This window comes from Cervus canadensis, chromosome 10, assembly GCF_019320065.1.
Source record: "Cervus canadensis isolate Bull #8, Minnesota chromosome 10, ASM1932006v1, whole genome shotgun sequence".
Lineage (NCBI taxonomy): Eukaryota > Metazoa > Chordata > Mammalia > Artiodactyla > Cervidae > Cervus > Cervus canadensis.
The window spans coordinates 22,932,847-22,959,005 of NC_057395.1; the positions used below are offsets into that span (position 1 = coordinate 22,932,847).

Below are 26,159 nucleotides of genomic sequence, written 5' to 3' on the forward strand. Positions count from 1 at the left end.
AAATTGAGGACTGTGATCTCTTTCTTTACCTGGCTACACAGTTCCAGGTCACAAACCATTTGTTTGACAATGTGTTTTCAAAAATGCACTCTATGGTTTCCAACCTATTTGTGGCAAAGTGGTTTATCAATTATTACCTTATGAGTTTTAAAAATTACATCTAAATGGATTTTATTCTTTCCTCCCACCTAGTTCACCCCATGTATTAACACTGGAAAAACCTTCTGGAAAAGGAGTAGATAGAATTTATTCAGGAGTTCAATTACTGAAGACTGTAAGCTATTATATAAAACTTGTATGGTCTAGAACTAGGAGACCTTTACTGAAAAAGACTACTAAATGATGTACTACATTTAAAAGGAAATTGAACTCAGAGCAAAGGAGCAAAGGTGAGGAAAGAAATTGGAAAACTCACTATTAAAAAAAAAACAAACCTACTGACTATTTAGAAAAATAAGAAGAAAGTAGAGAATAATAATCTGGTTGATGGGTGAAATATGGGGATATACACTAATCTTCCCTAAAATTCTTACATCTCTCGTGATTAAAAAAGAAATAGTCCAATTAAATTGTGTCCACTAAATAGAGAAATTTAATTTATAATTTTCAAAGCAGAGATGAAAAACTATTTAAAATAAAAAGAGAATCTCTCAAAATCAATTTAATAGAAAGCAAGAAATTAGCAAAAGAAGCACAGGGTAAACACAGTAACTGAATATTACTATTTAAGTATTTTTCTGCTTTCTCTGAGAATATAAATCTATCGGTGTCTCAGACCTAAATCTGCAGTGTTGTATAGCAATAAGAAGTTAAAGCCATTTCATGAAATGTCAGTGTAAAATTATTAATAGCCCCCAAATTTCAAAACGACCTAGTGGCAGATCATTGTTATCATGGACTATGAAGAGAGACTCCAAAACTGAGCTGAAGTTCCTCACTTGTGAAATGGATAACTGTTTCATAATATTTTTATTTATTTATTTATTTTTTTATTAGTTGGAGGCTGTTTCATAATATTTTTAAGAGAAGCAGAATACATCATATATACGGCATACCAGCAGATAGAACGTATTCCAAAATTAATATTTACCATGACTTTTCCCCAAAGGTTTCAATCCATATATAGCAGTGAGTTCAATTTACAAGAATAAAATTATCTTCTAAAGTACATCATATAAGAATGACTCTTTTCTTCCTTGTAATATGGAATCTTTGATCTACAAAGGAATAACTTTTAATCTATGCAATACATTAAGTGTCTATACTTATCATTACTAGGAGAGAGGATAGTAATACACAAATCATGGATTTCTCTAGACAATGAGGAGGATTTTCACGGGAAAAATGGCAAGAGATTAGCTTGGGAGTAGAAGTAACAAGATAATTCTTTAGCTTTCTAGTGGCTGACTCAGCCTCCTCACACTGTTGATTTGTGAGTTCATCATTTGCAAGAGGCTGTGTGTTTAAGTTCTGAATATGTCCCTATGGGGCTTTAAGTTCAACCTTAAAAGTTTCAGTTGTCCTACATTTGCTTTAATGCTAATTTCTTAGCTCAGCATGTCTCCATCATACAGATAGTACACACCGGGATTTCTCATTGAACATTTTGCAAATCTAAGTTTTCACATTATTTCAGAGCCATTTTAGCCCTACACAAGACTCCTGAAAAATGGCAAACTTCTCTGCTGCTTTTCTTTGAGGGTTGATGGAGTTTTTCTAATACTGTATTTATTAATTACTGATTCAATTTATGCAGGGGAATTCTTGTGAATCCAAACTCAGTTGCCCTTCTTTAAAAGAGTGGATTCCATTCTAAACTTAAGACCATCACATATTATATAATTTATTTATGCAATGAACAATATGAAGTAGAGATCTGAAAATGTGTGTGTACCATTTCACCACAAAGGTCATACTGTCTTTAAAATTCTTTAATATAGCTTTTAATTAAATAGTAAAATTTTCTCATACTAAATTCCAAATCAGTATTATGCTTATAGAAGTCCAGGAAAGTACTTAAAGTCCCTTGGTTTCTTGCCTGCTAGATGTTGAATGAAGGCTGTGTGTGGAATTCCTAAATCTCTACATTCTACAAACTGGGAAGCAGCCTTAGGAGATGGTTAAGATTTGAGTTCTCAAGCTGAACTGTCTGGATCTATAATCCAGCTCAACAACTTAATATAGCAAGTTAATGAGCACTCTCAAATGCAGTTATGCCATCGAAAGAAGAGTATTACAGTAATATCCTTTTCATAGAGTTACTGTGCTTCCTTGATGGTTCTGCATTAAAGAATCTGCTTGCAATGCTGGAGATGCGGGTTCGATCCCTGGGTCAGGAAGATCCCCTGGAGAAGGAAATGGCAATCCACTCCATTATTCCTGCCTGGAAAACCCCATGGACAGAGGAGTCTAGTGGACTATAGTCCACAGGGTCACAAAAGAGTCAGACATGACTTAGCGACTAAACAACCCCAACAACAAAAGAATAAACAAGATAACGCATTTAGTTAACAGGGTGCTTAGTAGGAAGAGAATAAGAATAGCTACCATTCATTGCCCCATTAAGCACACATTTTTCAACTTCCTATTCCCTGTTAGGTGGTGTCTGGATAATATTGCTATTAGAGAAGCTTTGGTAAATGCTAACAGTGGCAACAAGGCTTTTAGAATTAGTTATATCTATTCACAAATCTAAATATTTTGTTATGTTCTTCATATTTTAGCTGAGAAGGGTAAGATGATGGAATCTAAACAATACCTCCTTCTAACCCTGAATGTGATATACTCAAGGGCTGGTCCATACAGCATGATAGACAATTGCTATGGCATTTAAAAACATCCTTCTCCCACTCACTGTGCCTAAGAGGGTGATCCAATATTCACCTTCTTTTTAACCCCAAAATTGTCCACTGTGATATCATACCAAATCATGTATTCATTGGCAATACTTTTCCAAAAGTGAATTGTAGCACGTTTACCAAAAAAGTCCAATTAAAGAGAGAGTTAATGAAATTAACCTGGGAAAAAACCTTACAGTTAAATAACACTGAGAGACTATCTTGCTAGGAAACATCAACACCAAGAAGGTTCTTTCTTTTAACGTTCTTTTACCCAGATTCAGTTCTTAATAGAGTTCAAGCCTGTAACCTCTATCTCACAAGCTAAATTGAATTCTCAGAAAATAATAAATTATCAATTTGCTGCTTTCATGTAACAGTTATTCCCAAGTGTGGCTGGTTAAAAACAGGTCCTCACTAAACATTGGAAGGAATGAAGGGAGAAAGGAGGATAGTTCACTAGCTTCTATTTCTTTTTCTCCTTGCTTGTATCACCAAGGTTACTTCCTGAAGTGTACAATGTTCACACTTAACTGAGAGATTTAATTTAGATTTCCAGAGGTCAAGAGGTAGGCTCATACAATGCCATTCTTTTGATTTGAAACACCTCACTACAGCTTGATCCCAGAGTGCAAATTATTTCATCTCAAATTTTAAAGTAGTGAGAAAAGTGTCTGTCTCCTAGACTTGACATTCATGAGGACTGCTTCAAGGGTCATTTACAGTGACTTGTAATGAGGTTAAAAAACACCTGAACTAAACTTGGGCATAAAATATCAATACTATTTACCCAACATTGCTAATTATTAGAGAAGTGCAAATCAAAACTACAAAGAGGTACACCACCTCACATTGTCAGAATGGCCACTATCAAAAAGTTACAAATAATAAATGCTGGAGAGGGTATGGAGAAAAAGGAACCCTCTTACACTGTTGGGGGGAGTGTAAACTGGTGCAGCCATTGTGGAAAGCAGTACAGAGGTTTCCTAAAAACTAAAGAGAGCTACCATATGATGATCCTACAATCACACTTCTGTGCATGTTTGTGGAGAAAACCATAATTTGAAAAGACACATGCACCCCAATGTTCATTTCAGCATTATTTTTACAACAGTCAAGACATGGAAGCAATATCAATGTCTATTGGCAGTGAATAGATGAAGACATGGTACATATGTACAATGGAATATTAATCAGCCAAGAAATTGAATGAAATAATGCCATTAGCAACAATATGGATGGATCTAGAGATTATCATATTAAGTCAGATAAAGACAAATGTCCTATGACATCATTTATATGTGGAATCTGAAAAAAAAAAGATACAAATGAACCTATTTAACAAAACAGAAACAGACTCACAAACATAGAAAACAAACTTACATTTACCAAAGAGGAAAGGCAGGAGGGATAAATTAGGAATTTGGGAGAAACATATACACACTTCTATATATAAAATAAGGAACAAAGACCCACTGTGTAGCACAGGGAACAATACTCAATATTTTATAATAACCTGTATCTGATAGGTGTATAGTGATATCTCCTTGTGGATTTAATTTGTATTTCCCTAACAGCTAGCAATATTGAAAACACTTTCATAATTTTTTTGCCATCTGTTATAGTCTCTTCACGTCTTTTGCCCATTATCTAACTAAACTGTTTATTTTGTTTATTACTGCATTTTACTAATATATGATTTTCACTATTTGAATATACCACCCATTATTTGATGGAATCTATTAGGAGGATTGACTGTGATTCCTTGAAAAGACTCGAGTCAAAACTGAAAGGGAGGAGAAAGTATGGGAACTAGAATGCACTGAAAGAGGGAATCCATGTGGAAGTTTGATATCTGTTTTTTCTTTTGTGCTATGGAAATAGTCACATTCAGTTATTCTTCTACTGATTGACATTTGGGTCAATTCTAGCTTAGAGGTTTTATAAACTCTCTGCTTTGAATTTTTTCATGACTCTTAGACACACAAGCAATTATTTTCCTAGAGAATATGAAAATGAGGAACATAGCTGGATAACAGGACCTATGCCATCTGTTTTACTTACTATTGCATAGCTATTTTCCAAAGTTGTTATACCAATTTATACTCTAAGAGTAAAAAAAAAAATCTTCCATGGCTTATTCTACTTTCTTGGCAACAATTGATATTGCCCTTTTAATTTTTGTCCAGCAATTTCATATCAAATAATAGCTGCCTCTGTTTTGATTTGCATTATCCTGATCACTAGAGTGGAGCATCTCTTCATATGTTTAATGACCATTTGTACCTTCTCTTAGGTGAAATACCTATTTATGTCTTATGCTGATTTGTCTGTGTTTTAGCAATCTGCAGGAATTCTTTATAAAGAGAGAAAATAGGATATATTGGTTTAAAGTGCAGATTCTGGATCTTAAATCTTAAGATTTAACCTAGGCTTAAGTCAAGCCAGGTTTTAGGATGGATAGGGGTACAAGGAAGACCAGAGGTGGAGGAGTTAAGCCTTCATCAGGAAGAGAGATCTCCTCCTCATCTGAAATAGGAAGAAAAGTTGTACACGTATGTGGAGGTAGAAGGTGGACACAGGGCTATACATGGAAAACAAGCAAAACAAAAATCTGAAATCATATTAATCATTGGATTATCCTTATGAGAAGGATAATCAGTGCTCTATTGGAGAGCTGGTACTCTGATAACAAAGTGTGAGCACTGGATTTTCTTCTCAGTAGAGAGTTACTGAATGAGGTGTCTATGGCACTATATCATGTTAATGCTCTTCCATCTGTGAGATATCATGATTATTGGAACATTCGCCATGTGGGACATGGGGAATAATGTTTTTTTTTTAATGGACCATTTGACATATCTCAATGTCCTTCCTTAGTCTAAAAACAAACATCTTAGGTTTATCTAGATACCTATTGTCGGGAATAACCTCACTCATAACAACATTCTGCTTTCCTAAACATTATCTTCTCAATGACAGACATCTTTAGCCAGGTTATGGGAGGCAAAGAATAACAGCTCGTGCTCCAAGCTTAACACCTGAGGGGATCTCATCATGACTCAGCTACAGTGAACACAGACATAAAGTCCTCTGCATCCGAACAGACAATGTGTGAGAATCAACACAGATAATGAGTTCTGGCATCAAAGAGAAGGGCACTCGCGTGGAAACAATATGAAAACTCCCGTTTAGAAAAGTGATAGAACTTACATTTGGGGATGATACATATATTAATACAGTTTATTTTCAACAAAAGAACAAAAATAAATATTCTAAATTTTATTCTTTCTCCTTTTCCTAAACACACTTTTCATTAAGAATCAATAGAAAAAAATGACTTAAAACTTGTTTCATGCTCTATAGTTTTCAAACAACACCCTCACCTACTATGGCATTTGATGACTGTAGAACTGTTTCAGCTTATGCTATGACCATCATTTTATATGGTGATCCAGTGGTAAAGAATCTGATCTTGCAGGAGATAATCCCTGGGTCAGGAAGATCCCCTGGAGAAGGAAATGACAACCCACTCCAGTATTCTTGCCTGGAAAATTCCACAGACGGAGGAGCCTGGTGGGTTACAGTCCATGAGGCTGCAAAGAGTCAGACACAACTGAGCAACTAACTTTCAATTATATATATATATATGCATATATATATATATATATAATGTATAGTGACTCATAGACCCTAAGGTCATGCCCAAGGTCATGAGTAATAAGTGGTACAGCTGGGATTCAAATCTGGCTACATATCTAATGGTATTTTGATACACCCTGAAGCCCAGGGTGAAATTCTGTCAGTTAAATACTTCACACCTTGAGAAATGAGCTGATATAGGTATCAATGTCTTTTGGTCCCTCTGGCAAAATACATCCACAGTGAAGACCAACTGCTATGTTTAGGGTGGTGTTATCTGAACTGGTGTCTGTCTATGCACTGGAAGGACAGATCATCTGATTCCTTGAAAGCCTCAAAGGAGGGTCAAACCCAAAGGAAAGGAGCAAGTCTGAGAATTAATTTTGTTTACCTTTCTACTGTCGAAAATAATAATTAAAAATCTGTAAAATCTATGACATACACCAAAGGCTGTGTTGTTGATTTTTGCTTTGAATGAATAAATAAAATCAAAGAAGTATGTGGCTTTTTTCATTTGGTGAAAACAGCTAAGTGGTTGTAGCAGAGTATAAATTAAGGGGTCTCAGAGTACCAGACAGCAGCTAGAACAGAATAATTGATGACTGAACATATTGTTGAGAGTTCCAGACAGAAGTACACAATGATGAGAAGCAGCTTCCTGGTAAACAATTCAAAAGGGGATATAAAAATAATTGCAAAAATATTAGATAATGGTGATCTTTCAAAGGGGAGAGAAGATGACCCTTCTCATGAACATTTTGTTCATGTAGCTCCTTCTACATTCTACTTGCAGTTCTCACTTCCTTCTTCAGATAAAGCAAGTAAGATGTTTCCAGTATTCTTACCAAATTCAGAAATATTAAGAGAATTAATATTAATATATCCATAATACTATCAAGGCCTCATTTGCAATTTCAACTGTTGTCATAAATTTAACTTCTTGCAGGATTTTTTTGTTGTCATTATGAAAAACCTACTGAATAAATTGCGAATTATCTTCATGAATATGTACATAGACTTATTCACATGGATATATTCACAGGCAATTACAAGGAAGAAATTAGTAAGCTTTCTTTCTCTTCTCTGTGTATAGAATTTCATGTATTTTCCAAGCAATTATCATGTATAAGAAGGTACAAATGGACGAAATGAGTACTGTGCCTGGGGTGATGATTCTGATCCTTGTGGTTCACACTGACATTATTAAATGTAACAGAACTTTACAAAAGTGCTGACTAAAAAAAAGTTAATACACCTTATGTGTGTGCAAAACATAATATGGAGATATCACTTGTCCCCAGAGATCTATGAAAACAAAGTGAATCTACAGTCACCCATCAGTCACTCCAAACCAAGCAATGTTCTTTAGGCGGCTCTTGGTCACCATGCAGCTATGCCTGCATTCATAAAATTGTCTTAGAAGTTTAACAGGATCTGAGCTACTCAGAAAATCCTACATGTTTGAAGCTAGAGAGTTTGGAGGGGGGAAAAAAGGGAGATTTTCAAGGATGTAGGATATATCAGAAACTTCTAACAGAAAATAGAAAATATTGTATCTTAGCTACAGATAAATAACCTGGAAAAAAAATGACCTGGTGCTCCAGATCAACAGTGTGCCTTTAATCATTTTATAAAATACAGAAGCATTTTTCAAGTACTGAGGTATCTATTTGAAGTACTGTATGAGTTTTTGCAAATGATGTTTACTACTGTGTGGATAGAATAGTAATAAAAAGAAGCATAAATGCACTGTAAAATCACTACTAACTGTATATCTGGAAAAATAAAACTGCTCACAATCTCTCGGCATCTAAGTAAACAAACTAAATTGCAAAAAAAAAATCAATTATATGTCCCCATATTTTGTGCTCAAATGTAGAAGGAAAATGAAAATGAAAAATTTCTTCTAATTTTGACCATTTCTTTTTCTTAACTTATCTTTTGTTTAGACATCTTTTGGAAGGAAAAAAAAAAACTCAAATGAATAAATTGCTTTGCAAAAGCTTAGCTTGTTTAGTGCCATTTAACGTTTTATCTTCTGTTCTTCCATACATGTGTTTGTGTATGTTCTTTTGACTATTAAGAAAAATTAGCTCCAATTCTGATGAAGCTGAGAAAGTTATTACTTTGAGTCTAACTTCTAATTTAGAACTTTTTCCAAAAGTAATTTAAATACTCCACCCTGTGCAAAATTAAATCTAAATAATTTTCTCATCACTCAGAAGCCATATGCATATCTAACTTTGGCGAGATTTTATTTGAAGAATGACCCCCAGTGAGGTAAAAAAAAGAGTCAAGTTAACTCATTAAAAATATGACCCCTAAAATCCTTAAGGGCTCATGAATGCTGATGAAAAGAAATGCATAAATTCACAGAAAATATTATTTTACCCTTCTTTTTAACCTCAAGTCTCTATGTCACTTCAATTGCTAGCACTCAAAATAATGATCTCTCAGCTCATAAAACTGAAGAACTAAGTATGCTCTTTTGCCACCAAGAGGTTAACATAAAAATATAAGACAAAGCAATGTATAATGATCATCTGTAGGATATAGTACATGGTGCACCTTGAATTGAAAATAAAATTGGTCTATATTTATAACCCATAACTAAGTCCTCAATGAATCAATCAGGGAATGTGCATGTTCAATTCTTGATATGTAAATATATGATACAGGAAATAAAATGTTAAAGTCTTGATCCATAAAGTAAATCCCCAAAAAAATGGTCTAATTCATAAAAAAGAACAGTAATTCAGCCAAGTCCATGCTTAACTCTATTTCTCCATTCTTGGGAGAATAACATCAACTGCAACATGATACAGAGTTTTCAGTTAGGATCACAAAGGTAGTAGTTTTATAAAGAATCTGTCTAGATGGCATAGATTATTCCATCTATAGGTCCCGCTCAAAAATTTCTTCCATTATCTTCCCTTTTGCAAATTCCTTTTATTATATATTTACATATTGTTCTCCTGTCTATATCTAAGTTCACTGAGATATTGGAAATCTGTCTTATTTTTTTTTTCTAACAAGTACTTTATGTGCCTAAAATAAACTATTTTAGGGCTTCCCTGATGGCTCAGATGGTGAAGAATCTGCCTGCAATGCAGGAGAGCTGGGTTCCATCCTTGGTTTGGGAAGATCCCCTGAAGGAGGGAATGTCTACCCACTCGAGTATTCTGGCCTGGAGAATTCCATGGACAGAGGAGCCTGGCTGGTTACAGTCCGTGGGGTCACAAAGAGTCGGACATGACTGAGAGATTTTCACATTCAAAATAAACTATTAATTACTTGAAAGGTTTAGTTTCAAGTTCTCTTATTTCCCCTAAACACTTTCATTCCACAAATATTTTAATAGCACTGAATTCCTAGGATATTGAATGGTTTGTTCTCCATAGTTGGCATTTAATTATATACGAGAAGCCTGTATGTTCACTGATTCATTTCAAACACCTATTATATGCTATACACTAGACCCTATGCTACATGCTAGAGATAAGTAAATAAGGTAGATAGAGATTCTGCAACACAAAAGCTCCCTAGTCATTGGACTATAGAGCTTTACATGTAGACAATCAGGATGCAATGCGATGGGGTCATGAGACATAGATCCGTGGAATGGGAACACACGCTATTCAATCAGGACCCACACCATGACCCCAAGAGAAGTTCCTATTCTGGGAATACAGCAGAGCAAATCATAAGTCACCTTCTCAGATGGAGGACAACTTCAAAAGAGGATAATTAAATATCAAAGAACATTCCATTTTAGTGGGAGAGCTCTGAATGATTCTGAAAGACTGAATATCACACTGCTGCATTTTTGCAAACAGTTTAGTCCACTCTGAACTCACAGCCTTCATGACAGCAGGAGTATATTCAATAGAAGTTCACTGAAGACTGCTTTGAATGCATGAATGGAAGTGTAATGGTATCCACAGAAGTAGGATCACAGCAGAATGTGCCACAGAGCTTTGCTGACACAAGTCATAGATTATTAGAAAATATTCTTGACTTCTTTAGAAGATGTAAAGAGATGTACCAATCTGGACAATGGAAATTAATTCTAAATACTTTTCATCATTAAATGTGCTATATATTCATCTCATAGAGATAAGACTACCAACATAATTAAGATTTTCACTGTTTATTTTGACAATACATACAAGAGTGAATCATACGGTTTTTTCCTACTCCAACTCTGTGATCTATAATTAGTAAAAACATGTCACTGACCTTGTAGCAGCCTGAGTCAGGTGTGTGATTCATTTAGAACAGTCAGCCCACAGATAAGCAATTTTAACCTATTCGAGCAGAAACATATGCTGCAAACTCCAAAGAAAATTAACAGAGCAGGCATTATAAATTAACTGATAAGATAAATAAAAACTATACTAAGCATTAAAAAAATCGATGAGAACTTAGAAGTTCCAAAAAGTTGCTATCATATGCTGAAGACTTAATTTTTCCAGCAATGCCCTTCCCAAAAATGAAAGAAAGTGAAAGAAAAAAGCGATATTTTGCTATGGCAAATTGGTTTTATATAGTGAAGATGCAAATATCAGGAAGTAAGCAAAAGTAAAGAGGAAATTAACCAACCCTCAGGATTCCCATCACTGGAGAAGGGCATGGCAACCTACTACAGTATTCATGCCTGGAAAATCCCATGGACAGAGGAGCCTGTCAGGCTACAGTTCATGGGTTGCAAAGACATGACTGGAGCAACTGAGCATGCACACACAGGATTCCCATGTAGGGCAGTCCGTACATAATTGCACTTCTGAATTTTCTGACATCAAATGGAGGGAAAGCAAGTGAAGTGACCAGCCAATTACACCTTGAATTAAAATTAATTTAAACATTAAATTTAAACTTAAAAGTGAGGTAAGTTACAATATTGTTTCTCTTCACTTCTACCAGACTTTATATTACATAAAAAGTCAATAGCTGTGACTCCTTATGACATTTGAAAAGACACTCCTGAAGCTGGGTGATAAATCTTTCAATATTTTAATCCACTAACAGTTCGGAAGCTGCTGACTCTACCTGGCTGCAAGTCTGATAACCAGCAGCTGAAACAGCTCTTTGCTGTGGCAGTACCTAAACCCGTTTACAATCATCCTGCTCTGAATTTGGCTCAGATTGAATGTTATCTTCAGTGCCTTTAAGTTCCATTTATTGGGAACTGGAGTGGCTTTTCCATGCAAAAAGTTCCTACTCAGATAAGATATATATATATAGATATATAGATATATAGATATATATATATATTAAACAACAAATAAGGTAGATAGGCTTATGAAAATAAAAATTCACAAGACCCTTTATAAGAGAAGGATCTTGGTTTTTAAAAGGATCAGAACATGGATGGTGGAAATACATCTTTATTTTTACTATCTTGAACTAAAATTTGGTATTTTTTTTCAACTGTGAATATAGGCAACAAACTCACAAATATTGATAGCACTTGTGACTTTCCCACCAATAATAGTAACAAATATTTTAACATCACTTTAAAGTGACATAACTGTCTCAAAAATATTATTTATGTTTATCACTCTTTGGAATAATAGTTATTTTATCTTCCATTAAATTTTGTCCTTTACAAATTTGTCACAAATTTACTATATCATGATTTTGGAGTTTTAAAAGTATTTTAATAATTAGCATTATTTTTTTCTGGCCACACAGCTTGCAGTGTCTCAGTTCCCCAACCAGGGATCAAACCTGTGCCCCCTAGAGTAGAAGTGCAGAGCCCTAACCACTGGAGTGCCATGAAACTCCAAATAATTAGTATTAATTAACTAATTTTCTTTGTAATTCTAGCATTTTATACACTTGTAACCAGTATTCTGAGAAGTAATTCAGAAGTTCAGCAGATTTCCAAGGAATCTGTAAAATACACAAACACATACACGGACAATTGATTAAGAATCCCTGACCTTGAAGATTTCTGCTTTTAATTTACAGGGTCTCAGTTTTCAAAAAGGGAATAATTGTTACTAAGTTTGATCATACTAGTAAGCAGAGAGAGAGGGATGGGGGAGGAAGATTCTAAAAAACAACTGATGTTTGCGACAGTTTTAAAGATTTCATGTTTGAATAAAAATTAAGAGCTTTCATCTAGCTAGATTTCTGTCTTATAAAAAACAAATTTGTTGCTTCTAACTTATTCTTTCTTCACCAACATTAAAATACAGCTATTAATCATAATTCTGAAATTTTTGAAATATTTAGATATCAAGTAGAGTGATTTAAATAAATATGGTTATTATTATCAGATGTTGACAAGCTGTTCCAAAAAAAAAAAAATGCAGAAGTTGCTAAACACAAACTAATCCTTTCCCCTCTTTAACATGTGTGGGACAGGCCTGTGGATTTATTATTATGAAGAGACAGAAATCTTGAATACGTATGATCTCAGAGCCACAGGAACACTTTGATGAAATATGTTTGCCTCCTCGGCATGAGAATGTTTTAAATTCTAAAAGCAGAAGGTGAATGCAGTAGTTTAGAGATGGATTTTAGAGTCAGAATTGGCTTTAAACCTGATGATACTGCTTATTATTTATGTGATTTGGGTCTCAATGTCATGATCTGTTAAATTAGAACAAAATATCTACCTCACAGATTTATTCTGAAGATTAAGTGAATTACTATGTGTAAAAGACATCTATGATATATAAAAAATAAATCAGCCAAGATATGGAAGAAAACTACGTGTATACAAACAAATAAATGAATAAAGATGACGTGGTATGTATCAGTTTAGTTCAGTCTATCAGATGTAACTCCATGGACTACAGCACACCAGGCTTCCTTGTCCATCACCAATTCCTAAAGCTTGCTCAAACTCAGTCCATTGAGTCACTGATGCCATTCAACCATCTCATCCTCTGTTATCCTCTTCTCCTCCTACCTTCAATCTTGCCCAGCAGTAGTGTCTTTTCCAACGAGTCAGTTCTTCACATCAGGTGGCCAAAGTACTGAAAATTCAGCTTCAGCATCAGTCCTTCCAGTGAATATTCAGGACTGATTTCCTTTAGGATTGAGTACTTTGATCTCCTTGCTGTCCAAGGGACTCTCAAGAGTCTTCTCCAACACCACAGTTCGAAAGCATCAATTCCTAGGCATTCAGCTTTCTTTACCATCCAACTCTAACATCCATACATGACTACTGGAAAAACCATAGCCTTGACTAGACAGACCTTTGTTGGCAAAGTAATGTCTCTGCTTTTTAATATGCTGTCTAGGTTGGTCATAGCTTTTCCTTCAAGGAGCAAACATCTTTTAATTTCAAGCTGCACTCACCATCTGCAGCGATTTTGGAGCCCAAGAAAATAAAGTCTCTCACTGTTTCCATTGTTTGCCCATCTACTTGCCATAAAGTGATGGGACAGGATGCCATGATCTTCATTTTTTGAAGGTTGAGTTTTAAGCCAGCTTTTTTTATTCTCCTCTTTCACTGTCATCAAGAGGCTCTTTAATTCTTCTTAGTTTTCTGCCATAAGGGTGGTGTCATCTACCTGTCTGAGGTTATTGATATTTCTCCCAGAAACCTTGATTCTAGCTTATGTTTCATCCAGTCGAGCGTTTCACATGATATACTCTGTATACGTTAAATAAGCATAGTGACAACATACAGCCTCGATGTACCCCTTTCCCAATTTGGAACCAGTCCATTGTTCCTTGTCTGGTTCTAACTGTTGCTTCTTGACCTGCATACAGATTTCTCAGGAGGCAAGTAGGGTGGCCTAGTATTCCAATCTCTTTTGAGTGTTCCACAGTTTGCTGTGATCCACACAGTCAAAAGCTTTAGTGTAGTCAATGAAGCATAAATAGACTTTTTTCCTGAACTCTCTTGCTTTTTCTATGATCCAACTGATGTTGGCAATTTAATCTCTGGTCCCTCTGCCTTTTCTAAATCTAGCTTGAACATCTGGAAGTTCTTGGTTCACGTACTGTTGAAGCCTAGCTTGGAGAACTTAGAGCATTATTTTGCTAGCATGTGAGATGAGTACAATTGTGTGGTAGTTTGAACATTCTTTGGCATTGCCTTTCGTTGGGATTGGAATGAAAATTGACCTTTTCCAGTCCTGTGGCCACTGCTGAGTTTTCCAAACTTGCTGACATATTAAGTGCAGCACTTTCACAGCATCATCTTTTAGGATTTGAAACAGCTCAGCTGAAATTTCATCACCTCCACTAACTTCGTTCATAGTGATCCTTCCTAAGGCCCACTTGACTTTGCCCTCCTGGAATATAGGCAACAAACTCACACATAAAAGCAAACATTACTAACCCTAACCTTAACCATAAAAAATGAGTGAAATGTTGCCATTTGCAACACTATGAACATAGACATTATGCTTAGTGAAATAAGTTAGAGAAAGACAAATACTGTATATTTTCATTTATATGTGGAATGAAAAATAAAACAGATGAATATAACAAGACAGAATAGACTTATGGACACAGGGAACAAGCTAGTGGCTACCAGTGAGGAAAGGGGTGAGGGGAGCAGCAAGATACGAGAAGGGAATTAAGAGGTAAAAAGTACCAGGTGTAAAATAAATGAGATACAAGGATGTAATGTACAGCATAGTGAAAAAAGCCATTATTCTATAAGGATCTAAATGGAGTATGACCTATAAAAATACTGAATCACTCTGTTGTATACCTGAAACATACAACTTAGCAAATCAACTATACTTCAACTAATAAAAAGAAGAAAGAAATCAGTCAATAACTAGAGGGTTGTAGTGGGAATAGAAATGGACGTGAAACAGCAGTATAGTAGTTAAAAGGACAATCTTCAGTGCTGACCAGATGAGTCTCTTGATAAGTAAAACTCTAGGATCAATTAAACTAATTAACTAAGTTGTTAGTCTCTTAATAGAAATCTTAATGGAAGGGGCTCCACTGGCTGCCTAGTGGGAAGCAGTAGAGGTCCCTAAAAGAGACAGAAGATGTGAAACAAGTAGTGAGAAGTTCAGAAAAAAATCTTAGCCAAAAATATATGGAAGATAAATGTTGACCATTGTTGTGCAGCAGAAATCAACACAAAATTTTAAGCAGTTTTCCTCCAAATTAAAAAAAAATAACAAATTTTAAAAAATAAAACAAAAAACAAACAAGAAAACACTGCCATGTTCTCTAAGGAACTTTTTTTTACATAAACCATGGTGTTGTGATCTTGTGACTACTAATTAATCAAACTCTGGGTGTGTTGCTCTCTTGCAAGTCTATAGTTTGAAATGCAAAGATCAACTTTTCTCCCTTGATTTGGTTAAGATCAATAATACAGTAGTACCAAAACTACACAGATTGAATTGTTAACACACTGAAACAACTCCAGAAAGGTAAATAAAGTTCTGGTACTAAAGTTTAGTTAAATGAATTTACAGCTCCCAATGCACATGACTGGCTTTGAAAAAATCAATTTGCTATATACAACTGCTATGTATCCCTCTCTCCATATTCTCTACATCTTTTTCTCTGAAATAATGAATCAAATCTCAACAATATGGCTAAAATAGCATCAGATATTCAATAGGCAGAAAAGATCAAAAGATGTCTAAGTATGAAAGCCTGTCTGACATTCTCTTAGGCACATTAGTATTAGGAATTAGCTGTAAATCTCACACTAGGACTGTGGAGTTGTGTGTGTGCACGCACCAGGGACAGGGTAGTGGTGAGTGAGAAAGGATGGAGGTGCTCACTTTTGTCAGTGGACCCTTACACCCAACTGAAGCTCCTTGTTTGCTAGGTTGAGGGTAAAACCAGAACCAGAACTGCCAAGTAGGTAGTTCTTCCAAGTAGGCAAAGGAACCGGGCCTTTCCTTTGTTGATTTGACATTTTCCACTGCCTACTGAACAAAATCTGTATTTCCATACTGAATATGATTTTTAGATAGACTTTCCAGGAAGTCAAGCACATAAGATCTCTGAATCAGAAGTCAGGAAAATTGGATTTGCGTCTTAACTTTTTTCTTAAAATACCATATGAGCTGGGACAAGAAAGACAACCTCATAATCTTAGTTCCTTCATCTGTAAAATGAATAGTTTAAACATACTTCGAAGGACCTTACCAGCCTGAAAATTCTCTGAATCACTAAGCAAGATAAAGCAATAAGCTAATTTAATTATGATCTTTCAGCATAACTAGGTTGCTATAATCAGGAGGGCTCTCCTGAAATACATTATTTTCCTCCACTTCAGGCTTGAATACATTATGTTTTCTATCACAATGGCATAATGGATAGTCCTGAAGACCTTCAGTCAAATAGATTCAAATTCCCTACAGCATGAAGTCATCTTGATTAAAATATCAACAGTTTATCACAGATGGAGTTGGTCCAAAACACAATAATGCCCTTCAGGTAGCAGGTGTTTCTGCATTTTATTCACAAGACTAGTTGAAAAGATGTAAAGTCCTTTTGTTTCTTGATGAGACTAGAATTTCTACCTATGAAAACAGTTTAGCAAATTCATGTAAACTTTAAAATTCCCTCAATTCTTTTTAACATATTAAAATCGACATATTACTCATCATTAATTAATTCCATCAGAAAAAAGTGACTTGAAAAATGTGTAAAATTAAATATATTTGTAAAAACAAGTTAACTTTCATGCTGTGGAAATCTAACTCTACCCCTGAGCATTTGTTTCATATTTTTAAAATCTTAGATGGTTTCAAAAGCAATACACTAAAACTTAATGAGAAATTTCATACTGAATGTATGAGTTAAAAGGTAGGTAAAAATGATAGATGATATCAAGAGCAAACATACTAGTTTAGAAACAAATCATGGTGTAATATGGCAGAAATCAACACAACATTGTAAAGCAATTATCCTTCAATTAAAAATAAATTTAAAAATAAAAATAATAAATTTTAAAAAGAAAAATGAATTATTATTATATGCAGAAAAAGACATGACTCAGTAGGTGTTACTGTGGCTATGAATTGTAATCAACACTACCCTTTAGGACTATATTGTTATTAAATTATTGGTCAGTGGTTGCATACCTTTTGCATCTGGATGCATGTATATATTTCAGACCTAGATTGCAGATTCTCCAGGTTAGACTTTAATGTCATGCACGTAATGCATAATGGCCACTCCTTCGCAAGGATTATCCCAAACAATCGTTGTCCTGAGCCCAGTGATGGGCTCCTTTGGGGAAGCACCACTCCTTTCCTCTAATCCCTTCATCCTGCAGTCCCTTCTCTGAAGAGCTGAGACAGACATAAGAACTAAGTCTCAAGGCTTTGCCTTGAGTATGTAATGATGTATCTATTGAAATAGTATAAATATAAATGAACAGTCAGTCATCAGGAAGAATTTCTGGCACTGTGAGGGACACTTGCAAAAGGAATAGTCATGGTTGGCAAAAGTGTCAAGGAAAGATTTGTGAAAGGCTGAATCTACCCGACTGTGCTGGACTTGATGTGGAGGGAAAACATGGGAACACAGAAGGAGGCATTCCTGAGAAAAAATAGAGGAGACTGGGCCGGGGCACCATATGCATATATTGGGACCATGTCAAAGGATACGGAGTACAGAAAGAAAGAAAAGGTAGCATTCATACCCCTGTTGTGTTTGCCATCTGGCTAAGACGATTTCCAGCTAATGAGTGAGGTGAAATCCAACATGCTTCCACACAGACAGGAGCCTAAGCAGTACTTTGTAATGATGATCAAAAATATGTATTGTGTTAATTACCAAAATGAAATGATTGCCTTAATTCACGAACATAAAATATATGGTATGAAAGAATTCTCTTTGTAATAAATGTAAGTAAATAATAACAGGCACTTTTTAAATACAATAGGAATATAGGTCTTTAAAGTTGCTGTTAAATGTCCAAAGGAATTGGGAGGAATATGGGAGCTCAATGTGACTTGATAGGAAGACATATATGTCAAATCAGTATAATTTTATAGTAAAGTTTTTTGTAGTAATGTAAAGCTTGTTACTATAAGAGAAGAGAAATGTAAATATGAGTGAAGCAAGTAATAAAAGCAAAATCCAATGCATCCAACCCTTCACATGGCACTTTTGACAACTTGCTCAAAATGGAGTCACTTGTACTAAGCACCGTGACAGCAAACTAAGACATAATACCTAATTTAACTGCAGTTTCAACTTCCCTCAGGAATGTAATCTTAACTAGTCAGCACTAGAGACGTTATCTGTCCAACAGAACCCTACCATCCTCCTTAGGAGGGGACCTTCCCTGAAACAATGCATTTTTTTTTTTTTTTGGCTAATAATTTCCTTTTCCTGCACCCTTTCTGCCTTTGAAAACCTTTTTGTTTCTATAACTTGGCAGAATTCCTTTCTATCTGCCACATGGGATGCTGCCCAATTCATGAATCGTTCAACAAAGCAATTTGATCTTTAAATTTACTCATTTGAAGTTTTGTTATTTAACAGTACAGACCATATAACCCAGAATCACATTCAATAGAGCACTGGAAAATACTCTTCTAAGAACTCTAAGCACTGTATTTCAGTAAGTTTCCATATTTAAATATAAGAATAAATCATTGTGGTATTTTCTGCATGTATTTTATTAGGCAGGCTTTTCTGCATTATTATAGAAGGCTCCTAAATTATAAAGTTAACTCAGGTTTCAGATAAAACATGAACTATGCAGCCATGAGCTATTCAGACAAATGAGGCCTTTGATATTCTGGTCAGGCATTGTCCATCAGTGTGGGGCACTTCACCAAAGCCCATGTGTGAGAAAACAGCAAGGGCCCCAAAAGCATGTTTTCAGAGTAAGCTTTCTTGGAATTCTAAAGACATTCTTGAAATGAACACACACGTGTGTACACGCACACACACACATATACACACACACCCCTCCTTTTTGCTGCTGCTGGAACTTGCCGAAGAGTCAAAGTATACGAACCAAGTCTCATTAATATTAATATATACTTCGTTATTTTGCTCCCCAAACACTGTCACTCTGTTAAACTAAATTAAAGCCCTGTCAGAAACATCTAATTAATCCACAGTAAGAAAATGCATTACTGTGTCATAGTTAATAAGCGGTTCAATGTAATCATACCTTGATCATTCTCCTGAGCAGTCCTGTCCTTTGTATGCTGTACTTAGGACCAGAATGTTTCACATTAATTTCTTTAATGATCGTTCATATATTAATTACAATGGATAGCTACTCTCCTTTCAGATGTATAAATCATGTAGATTCTTTCAGTGACGAGGATGGGCAAGGAAGTATCTAAATAGAGTGAAGAAACTTGTGGGTCTTAGACTAACTGTTACCACAAAGAGTTTCGGGGAGTCAGTTACAACCTGTGTTACAACGTGTTGTGTGATGGTTGTATGATGTTGAGCTCAAAGCTGGTTCCAGTGCCCAGTTTACCGAATTCCCCAAAACATCTGAACCATAAGCAGCATCGCCCTCTGATGGGAGGAGGCCTCCCAGGGCCAGGTCAGCAGAGTTGTGATAAACTCCCTTTGGCCATGTGCTGCCCGTAGGAAACTTCGCGAAGCTCAGAGGCATCACAAACTGAAATCTTACCTTAATGAGGATCTGAATGGACCCTGTGGCTTTTGTGGATATGAAATACCAGAAGCTCATGGTGCAGGCAGCGCTGGATTCTTGCCACAGACCACTCTTGAGGTGTGCTTCTTCGCCCCGCAGGCCCACTGGAGTAGCTTCCAGATACAGGAAGTGGCCTGGGAACAAGATGAAATTCAGATCATGCCAAAATAACATGGAGAGGATCATTTTAGTTTTTCTATCGTAGGGTTTTTAATTACATTTCATAGGATCTCAACTGCCAAAGATGTTTCTACTTGAAAGAGAGAGGAAATCTAATAGCCTTGCCTCCAGCTCACTGACAGAACAATTTCCAACTGTCTGTGCTTTTAGCAAAGTACTTCACAGTGTGCAGATGAACTGATCTGACAGAATATTTATGCCAAGGACTCAATGAGACAGTTACAGAAATCATTTCATGGACTCCCCAAACTATCCAGTTACTGTGAAACAATGCGAAGATTGTCTATGAAATGTAAATAGAGAAATATGACATGCTTTCAAAAAGTCACCTTTTGAGTGCACAAATAAAATGCTGAGAATTTTAATATACAACATACAAGGAAAGATACTGAGTCTTTGGCTTATTTATCCAAATGTCCAAAACATTTTACGTATGTAGAGCTGAGTTAGAATGGGACTCAGACCTTCCTTTCTTTGGCATGGTTGGTCTGGCTTGGAGAGCTCTGTTTTATCATGTGCTGTGTGCTTAGCCTCTCTGTCATGTCTGACTCTTTGCGACCCCATGGACTATGGCCCACCAGTCTCCTCTGTCCACGGGGATTCTCCTGGAAAGAATACTGGAGTGGGTTGCTATGCCCTCCTCCATGGGATCTTCCTGACCCAGGGATCGAACCCAGGTCTCCTGCATTGCAGGCGGGCTCTTTAGGGAAGCCCCTATTTTATCATAGGCCTGTGAAACTTCAATATTTAAACACCTTTATTCTACGCTGTAACAGCCAGGAATTCAAGATCCCTTCTTTATTCTGCTAATGTCTTTTGCCCCTTGACCAAAGACTCTGAGAAATAAGTTCAGCTCACTGTAAAAATGAGCCATTCCAAGCACCCTTCACAGAGATGATCTTATAGCTACATCTGCATAGCACCATTAGGGCTTTCTAACTGCCTGTCACCAAATACAGACCATCTCCCTTGATCTTGACAACTCCAGGGCAAATTTTATTATCTCCGCTGGACAGAGGAGAGACTGGAGAATCTGAAAAGTCACATGACTTGCCACTGATCAAATGAATAGTAGAATTCAAGGTTATTGATTACAAATGCGTCATTTCGAAAAGGTACCTGAGGGCAGCCTATGTTATCATCTATCTACAATTATCAAAGCAATATTCAATTTTAATTACTCATTGTTATATATTACATAGTGTCCCCCCCAAAAAGATGTGAAAGTCCTAACTTCTATCCCAGTTACTGTGGGCTTCTTTGGAAATAGGGTTTTTGCTGATGATCAAGTTAAAATAAAGTCATGAGGGTGGCCTCTAGTCTAATAAGATTATTGGAATGAAAAGGAAAAATTTAGACACAGAGACATACATAGAGGGAAAACAACGCAAAGACAGGAAGAGAGTCCCAACTACAAGCCAAGTAGCATCCATAGTTACCAGCAGCTAGTGAGAGGCAAGGAATAGATTATCCTCCTTCAAAGTCCTCAACAGGAACCACCAGCCCTACAGACACTGTGATTTCAAATTTCTAGCCCCCAAACTGTGAGACAATAAATGTCTGCTTTTAACACCACCCGTCTGAGGCTGTCTGCTATGCAGTCCTGGGAGACAAAGGTACTCATTAAATGTTTGACTTAGTTGCCTTGGCACCTCGGTGGTCTCTCTGATGCTCTCAGGAAAGACAATGTGATGCTCACTGTGAATCAAATTAGAGTAACTGGGACAACCTGATAACCTACCATTTTCATTTCCAAGTGTGTGGTCTCTGGGGGGTCTTAGGCTTTGTGGAGAGCCAACCCCCAAAACCCAATCGAAGTTTTCAGCCAAGGAGTTTTGCCAACCACACCAGCCTTTTTCAAAAGTACAGGAACCACCACATTCATTTTCATCAGTATAATCTCCACAGTCATCTACAAAATTACAGCTCTGCTCTGGTTTAAAACATTTGCCATTCTGACATTCCCGATAGCCAAGTGGACAGTAACCTAAAAAAAAACAAACAAAAAGGATGAGGAAACACTCCTACCACATTCATGAAGTTAAAAAGTAGGGAGAGTAGATTCCCTTTAATATGTGAAAAAACATGGTGTTCTTAGGAGTTTGGGGTGTCTGACCTCTGCCTCTCTCTCCTGTAATCTCCTCTAGAGTTCTGGTCTATAGCTCATTCACAAGCATCATTCAAAATGAAATCATTTTATTGATCTAGGAATGTACTCCAATCATCCTCAAATGCAGCATGTCCTGTGAGCTATCCTCAAAGAGATAGATCAGATCTGAAAACCAAAGAGAAGCTTTCTATTTTTAATCCTGAAACAAGATCTTCAGGGTAGTAAGAACTTATGTAACATGGGGTATTTGAAGGTACATTCCATCAGTATCCATGCACTCCATTATTTATCAGAAGCCAAACATATATCACACTTCCTCAGAAGCAGGGGCATGAATATACAACTACTATATAAACTTCCAACAGATTTTTTTTCCTCCAAAATGCTTATTTATTTCATAGTTATATGGAACTTAAGGAGCAATTTTCCTACAAAGCAATGTTATCCATAAAGACTTTTCTACAAACTTTAAGATGAAGCACGATGCTTTTGAATGCCTGAGTTTGAACTGATGCTAATTAGTCATCAGCTATGTGACTTGGATCATTCCTATATTTGATAAGTTTTAGTCTACTGATCAAAAAAAAAAGAAAAAAATAATAGTAAAAAGTTAAACTAATTAGAGAGACTTGTTTATATTGGGGATCCTCAATCTCTGGGATTTAATGCCTGATGATCTGAGGTGGCTGATGTAATAATAATAAAAATAATGTGTATAATAAATGTAATGGGCTTGAATTATCCGGAAACTATACCCCTATCCTCCCTCCACAGAAAAATTATCTTTCACAAAACCGTTCCCTTGTACCAAACAGGTTGGGGACCTCTGGTTTCTATCACTAGAAGAGTGCTTGAACGTTCACAGGCAATCAGTAAATATAAGTCAAATGAATTAGTTAATCTGTTTTGGAAATAATAAACTAGTTCAATAGGCACAGCCAAGTGATAAATATCCTGCTCTAATATTTCAATAAAACATAACCACCGTGGTTGACAATATCTCAGTAGGAAAAGTTTTGATGTGGTGACGTCAGCTTCCCATTTGCTTTGTGACTCTATAGTACTTGAATTTTTGTTTTCCTTCTTCCTTAGTTGGCCAGTTACGGGACCTGGTAATACCACTTCCTACTTCATTTTTAGATGGGAGTTTCCATGGCCTGAGAGAGTGTCTGGAGGTTGAGGACTAGTGTGGATTAGAGGAAGGAGGTGATTCAGACATTTAATGGAAGGTATTCTGAGAATTGGAAACTGCTGCTGATAGAATCTCATAGAAAAGCTTTTATGTTCTCGATCAGTCTCACATTTTAGAAAACAGATGGCTAAGAGGGAAGAAGTGGCAGGAAAGGAATGGAAGGCCGGGTAGAGATTAGCGGGGAAGAACTGGTGCTGAGAATTCCCAGCCACTTTGTGTGCTAAGCTCTTCTTGGACTGCACGTTCAAGATTGCCTAATTAAATGGCCTTTATACGTGCAATGCCTTTGAAAACAAATTTCAACTATGCATTCTATCTCTAACAAAACTTTCTTGTCTTCTAGGTTAATTGCTAACATTTTCCTTTCTTGCAGTGTAAGATTAAACTATTTTTATTTAGGTGCCCAGTTCAGCCGGCAGATTGGAGGGTAAGACAAAAGACCTTTGCTGTTTCAATTACAGAGCTTGACTGAGAATTGTAACATTAAAGCATTTTTGAACTACACAGAAATGGAGATCACTTACATTAACCCTCTCATTTATAGATGAGAAAACTGAGGATTATAGATATTTAGTGACTTGCTGAATTTTCAAGAGGAACAGTGCAATTTGGATCCAGGTCTGTTGTCTTCAGAATTATTTTTTAAATCCATTGACTTGAAGAACAGTGGTAGGTCTACTACCATAAGACACAAGATCACCGAGGGATGAAACACTGGTGTTGACTACCAGATGCATTATTTCTCATGGATCTGTTGAGAACCTGAGAAACTACTAGATCATTTGATTTTATATTATTGACATTTGTATTGATTCTGTCAATTTCAATTTGTCTGGGGAATAAAAGCAAATTTACTGGTTTTGAAGATGTTTTTCTCCAAAGCAACTGGGTCAAGCTAAAATCTAATTCTTTTAAAACACACAAGAAAATAATTTGGGCATGTCTCTAAGTGGAAACATGAGGCAAAATATTACACAATCAATATAGCTAATATTTTAAGGTAGTCACAATGTGAACCACTGTTTTACATTTATAAAACATAAATATCTGCATAATTTAAAATACAATAATTCAAATATTACACAAGATTAATTTGAACAGACAGCTCTCTAGGTTAATAAAGAAAATTTCACTGCGATAATGTGCTCTTATCCATAAAACAATAAGCAGCATTTTTTGGTAAATTCAAGGGAAGTTATCAACTAATATTATTTAACTATTTCTAAATTATTTTCCATGCCTATTGTTTTGTCCAAAGAAATCAGCTACCTAAAAGTAGGGTGTATATCTTTAAATGATTTATATTAAGGATCTGATGAAACTGTGTTCATTTTTACAGAAAAAAATACTGTTTAAATTAGGCAGTGACCCTCCTGATAGGCAGTTTAATTTTTTGTGCTGTGCTTAGTCGCTCAGTTGTGTCTGATTCTTTGTGACCCAATGGACTGTAGTCTGCCAGGATCCTTCATCCATGGGGATTTTACAGGCAAGAACATGGGAGTGGGTTGCCATGCCCTCCTCCAAGGAACTTCCCAACCCAGGGATCGAACCTAGGTCTTCCGCATTGTAGGCAGATTCTTTACCATCTGAGCAGTAGGGAAGCCCTTGATTTTGTAAGGAAGAACAAATTACAAAATTTAAAAAACTCCCATGTAAACTTCAGAGACTCTGAAACTTAATATGCTTAAATTCAAAATCTGATTCTTCCCCTTCAAACTTCCTCACTGAACAGTCTTCTTCATCTGTGTTAATGGCAACTCTATAACTCCAGTTGCTTGGAGAGAAAAACGTCTTGTAAGGAGCTCTGTATTGGAAGTCTGACTCCACTTTTTAACGTATGACTTAATGACTGACAGCCTTTCCCCATATGTTTTACATCCAGGAAATTTTCAAAGCATCTTGATATGTATGTGGTGTCATCAGTCTTAGAGGTGATAAGATATATTCTAATTATAAGACTGACAATTGACAGAATTCACTGAACGATTACATAAGATTTATGAGATAAAATATTACATATATTATTACTACAACTCCTAGAGCTTGGGACTATCCTCAGTTTCAAGGTAGACGGCTGTCCAAAATTTGGTTCAGATATTAAGACTGATAACACCAGACAACACACCAGGATGGCATTACTCACAAAATGAGGTTTTCTAAGAAAGCCCAGGTCCTCCCCCTGTTGGTAGAAGATCCCAAATATATCAGCCCCTAATCTTCATCCAGGTCCTATCCCCTAACCAGCATAACTCTCCCCCGTTTCCTTTCCTCATTCTCTAAATAATAATAATAATAATATATTTATATGTAATACTATACTCATATATAATATTTTATCTCATAACTCATATATAATCTTTCAGTGAATTCTGTCAATTTTCAATCCTACTCTGTAAAGAGAGGTGATGTTACTACCGCTTTTGGTTCAAGCCACTATCATTTTCTGTGTGTGATTTTATTACAACACTTTCCTTCCTGATCTCTGTACCCTACCACTTCCCTGTATGGTACATTAAGCAATAAAGAATGATGGTGATGAAAGCTGTTATATATAGAATGGATAAACAACAAAGTCCTACTGTATAACACAAGGAACTGTATTCAATGTCC

At 36.0% G+C, this 26,159-nt stretch overlaps 1 protein-coding gene across 1 annotated transcript in view; it reads right to left on the reverse strand.

Annotated features, from left to right (window-relative positions):
- Window positions 1-26,159, reverse strand: part of MALRD1 (MAM and LDL receptor class A domain containing 1) — a 512,454-nt gene that overhangs the window by 235,220 nt on the left and 251,075 nt on the right. Inside the window, exons 27-28 of the mRNA XM_043480161.1 lie at window positions 21,989-22,234; window positions 20,044-20,201 (exon numbers count right to left, since the gene is read on the reverse strand). Of these exons, the coding sequence (XP_043336096.1) occupies window positions 20,044-20,201; window positions 21,989-22,234 (404 nt within the window). The remainder of the gene's footprint in view (window positions 1-20,043; window positions 20,202-21,988; window positions 22,235-26,159) is intronic.